Source organism: Alligator sinensis, unplaced genomic scaffold, assembly GCF_000455745.1.
Source record: "Alligator sinensis unplaced genomic scaffold, ASM45574v1 scaffold1664_1, whole genome shotgun sequence".
In the NCBI taxonomy this organism is placed as follows: Eukaryota; Metazoa; Chordata; order Crocodylia; family Alligatoridae; genus Alligator; species Alligator sinensis.
The window spans coordinates 22,933-26,742 of record NW_005843801.1 but is presented as its reverse complement, the minus strand read 5'-3'; the positions used below and the strand labels follow the sequence as shown (position 1 = coordinate 26,742).

The window sequence follows — 3,810 nt, the reverse complement described above, 5'->3', positions numbered from 1 at the left end:
TTATCCCGCGTACAGTATAAAAAAGGGGGGCTGCCGGTGCACAGTATGTGGGTCACTTCCAGTCCGCAGTTTGCCAGTGTGCAGTCGCTTCTGGTCTGGCAGCCAGCCCTCCTGCAGACCAGTAGCCAACCCTTCACGGCCCGGGCCCTTGGAACGCCTGCTCTGATTTACTGGCTACATTTCAGGAAAGCTATCTGTATGTCCATCCAGAGGGTTCTGGAGGCCCATGCTTCAGTTGGTGTTTCCAAAAATGTCTCTCCAGAAGCAGTCCTCACCTAGACCAAGTGACCTGACCCTTAAATACCATTTTTGATCCCATCACCTGGCTCCAACCAGAAGCAGGAAATATTGAAACCCAGCTGAGACACCAATCTTTTCGAAAGGCATCAGAATCCCCAGGTGGAGGGCCCAGCCTCCCCGAACAGGCCCAGCAGGGACCTCGGTGGGGACCTGAAATGATGGGCCTCTGCAGCACGAGGAGGGGGATGGGAGGTCTCAGGCCTGAGGACAGAGAAAGAGCAGAGGATTCCTTCACACCTTCAACCTGACCAAACACCGGCTCATCCACATGTAGGAGAAGCCACATTGGTGCTCAGAGTGGGAATAGCTTCCCCCAGTTCTGGCACCTGGCTTGACATCAGCTCAGCCACACAGAAGAAAAGCCACATTGGTGCTCGCAGTATGGAAAGAGCTTCCCCCACTCCTCAAAACTGGCCCAGCAAGAGTGCCTCCACTTCCAGGAGGATCCATAATTTTGCCAGCAATGCAGGAAGGATTTGGGGATGGTTACCTGCTCAGCACCCCCCAGTGTCTGCATCCAGGCAAGCGGACTCATGCCTGTGGATTGCAACCATAGTTCACCTATCGTTTGGCCCTTCTAGGGCACTGCACAACCCAAATGACATAGAGGCTAGCCCCCAAAGTTTGAGGGGAAGGGTTGGAAAGAAACTCCTCAGGCAGAGGCCAGCACGGATGCTGGGGGAACCTGTGAGATGATGAGCCTTGCCTTGAAGCCTGTGCCATCCCCATCATTTTCTGAAAGCAGTCAGTACTCCCAGGGGGAGAAGTGCCTTCACAGTAGAGTGGCCACCCAAAGACAGCTGGCTCCAGCTGACACCCAGGGACTGTCTTCAGCTAACTTGCAGCTTTGTCCTCACTCCTGGTCCCAGGGTCCTAGTATGTGAGGCTCTTGAGTTGCAGGAAGGGGGCACATTGCTGGCGAAGCAGTTCCCTGCCTTCCACCTTGACCTCGCCTTTCCTCATCATCACGTCACACCTCTCCCAGGCCTGCACATGCCCATCCCGTGTGCAAGCTCCCACTGCCGCCCCCTGAGCCCAGTTTGGCAGGTTTTGCTGCTTAGCCCCTCGTCAGAACTCTGCATCACCCGGCACCAGCATCCCACCCTCCCCCCCAACTTTGCCCTCCTTCCCTTCATCCCATTTTCCATAGCAGGGTCCTTGCTAATCAAGCCCCGCAACTTAAGAGGATATGCCAGTGGTTGGTATCTATGTCCTCTCCAGTTCTGTGAAATGGGAACAGACCAGAGCCCAGACCCTTCAGGGGGGTGATGCCTCTGTGATTTCCCAACCCCTTCCCCTGCCAGAGAATTCCCCTCAATCCAGGTGTTTTCCCAAACCTTCAGGAGCAGGAACTGGTCACACTTGAGGCATTACACCAGTGTCCTGCTGTGCAGCAACAACCCTGCCCTTTTGAATAAAACCGTGGCCTTGGAAAGTAGAGTATCTTTTCTTGGTTAAATCTGATAGCTGGGGTAAAGGAGGTGCAGCGTGTGACAGGTCATGCCTCTTTGGTGCAAGGGTGGAGAAGTATGAATGTGTCCTGTGGGTGAAACGCAGCACGTAAACTCCCATTGGGAATACTGAGGCTTCCCTGCTCGTGCCAGAGCCATTTGGCTCCAGGAGTGTCCTGCGGGGTCTACTCCAAGAGATTAAATACTCACTCTGGAGCACACTAATTCATTTCCTTAGCTGTCCTTTCTGCTGATACCCCGCAGTGTATTAAATTGTTTCCTCCCTTTCCCTGTATTACAGCCTTCAAGAAAACCTTGTGATTTCTGAATGAGCCTCAGTTTTCTGGCAGGAGGGCTGCTTTATCTGGCTGGAGGTGGCCACAGAAAGAAAGGAGGGAATGAGAGTTTGCTTGACACACTTTGAATGGGCCAGTTACCTGCTGAATTTCTAAGGGGCGGAAGAGGCTGGCGGAAATGTGTATCGGTGAGAGAGTGTGTCAAAGGAACTGAAATCCTAACTACCCCTTTCTATCACTTCCTTCCTCCTCTTCTGGGGTACTACCCAGGTTCCCCCCTTGGGAGTTCTGGCTCTCCCTTTCTCTATCCTCCTTTTCTGTCCTTTTCATTTCTTCAGTCAGCTCGTCCAACCCTACCTGTTTGTTCAGTTCCTTGATCATTTTTTCCGAGAGAGTTTCCCCACCCAGCCTTGTATGCTTCAGAGCCTCCACCCCTCTCCCCTCCAGGAACAATGGGGAAAAATGCATAACAGATTTTGGGTCTCTGCTGGGAGGGTAATTACCCACTGGTCCTCATTGTGCATGGGAACATGGTGTGATCTGATGGGCAGCACTGTGGGGGTTCCCCCTTTTGGGCCATGTAGTGATAGTGGGGCGTTGGTGTTTTCCCCACTGCCCCCCTGCTCCTGGGTGCAGGGGAACCTGGGGGTGAGCTGCCCGTGTTGTGGTGGGTGGTCTGCTGCAGGGGGTGTCAGGTGGCTGGCCCCTTTTGGGGGGTGATTGGTGAGGGTGGGGTGCAGGGTAGGAAAGGGGCTTGCCTACCACGCATCGTGGAGCGCAGTGTGCCATTTGGTCCTCCCTGTGTGAATACCCCACTTGTTGCTCTGGCTCTGGGAAGTAGATTGGAGACCAGAGAAGCCCTCTCATATCCCTGGGTGCAGAAGTCCTTAGGGGTTCCTGGACAAGAGGGTGGAGGGCTTTTGCTCCCCACATCAGGAGCCCCTACTGTGTCATCCCCCCTCCAGCACAGCTCCAGATTTGCTGGGATGGCAGAGTGGGAAGCATGCCATCTGCAACCCCTGCCTCCATTACCTACTTGGCTGTTCATGTGTGGGTGATGTACTGAATAAAGCTAGGTCCCGAACCCAAAACCTTGTGCCAAAACCAGGAGCCATAGTTGCAGGTTCTGCTACTTCGAAGGCTGTGGGTGTGAACTACGTGGTGCACCCACCCACAGTTGGACAGTGCCCTTGGCTGAGGGAAGACTTACACATGGGATGCAGTGCACCATCTTAGTCAACCTGCCACCATCCAGGGGATCATGGCATAAACATAGTACCATGAGTCTGGCTGGAGCTGGGGGCATGTGAATCCTACCCTGTGTGAAAAGAAGCCCATCCTGGCCATCAGGCAATGGTCACGTGAAGGCAGCCTGCTCTTCAAGAGGAACTTCTTCCCAGGTGGTGGCTGAGACAGCAGAGCCATTGGCACGGAGGTGCGAAGATGTCATGGGGCTTCAAAAAGGGCTAGGTTCCAGTGGTCCCTGTGCCATGTTAGCATCATATTCCACTTGCTGGGAAAGAGCATCCACGTTCCCATTTCTGCATGATCTGAAAATCAAAGTGGGGACAAAAAAAGGGCCAACCCCAGCCAAGTTGTCTCTGGTCGAGTGCTTTGGGCGCGCACAAATATTCCAGTGCAGTGTGAGTGTAATGTGTGTCCACAGGAGGAACCAGGGGCTGTGCTCACTGAGAGATTGGACTGCAACTCCCACAAACTCCCAGGGCTGGGGGAAGGGAAAAAGGAAGAGGAAACTGGAGGCT

The 3,810-nt window shown here is 54.0% G+C and overlaps 1 protein-coding gene across 1 annotated transcript in view; it reads left to right on the top strand.

The window, feature by feature from the left end:
• The first annotated feature begins 2,079 nt into the window (after positions 1-2,079).
• The window catches only part of LOC112548946 (zinc finger protein 551-like), a 7,834-nt gene continuing 6,103 nt past the window's right edge, over positions 2,080-3,810 (top strand). Inside the window, exon 1 of the mRNA XM_025195757.1 lies at positions 2,080-2,235. Within this exon, the coding sequence (XP_025051542.1) occupies positions 2,226-2,235 (10 nt within the window). The 5' untranslated portion in view covers positions 2,080-2,225. The remainder of the gene's footprint in view (positions 2,236-3,810) is intronic.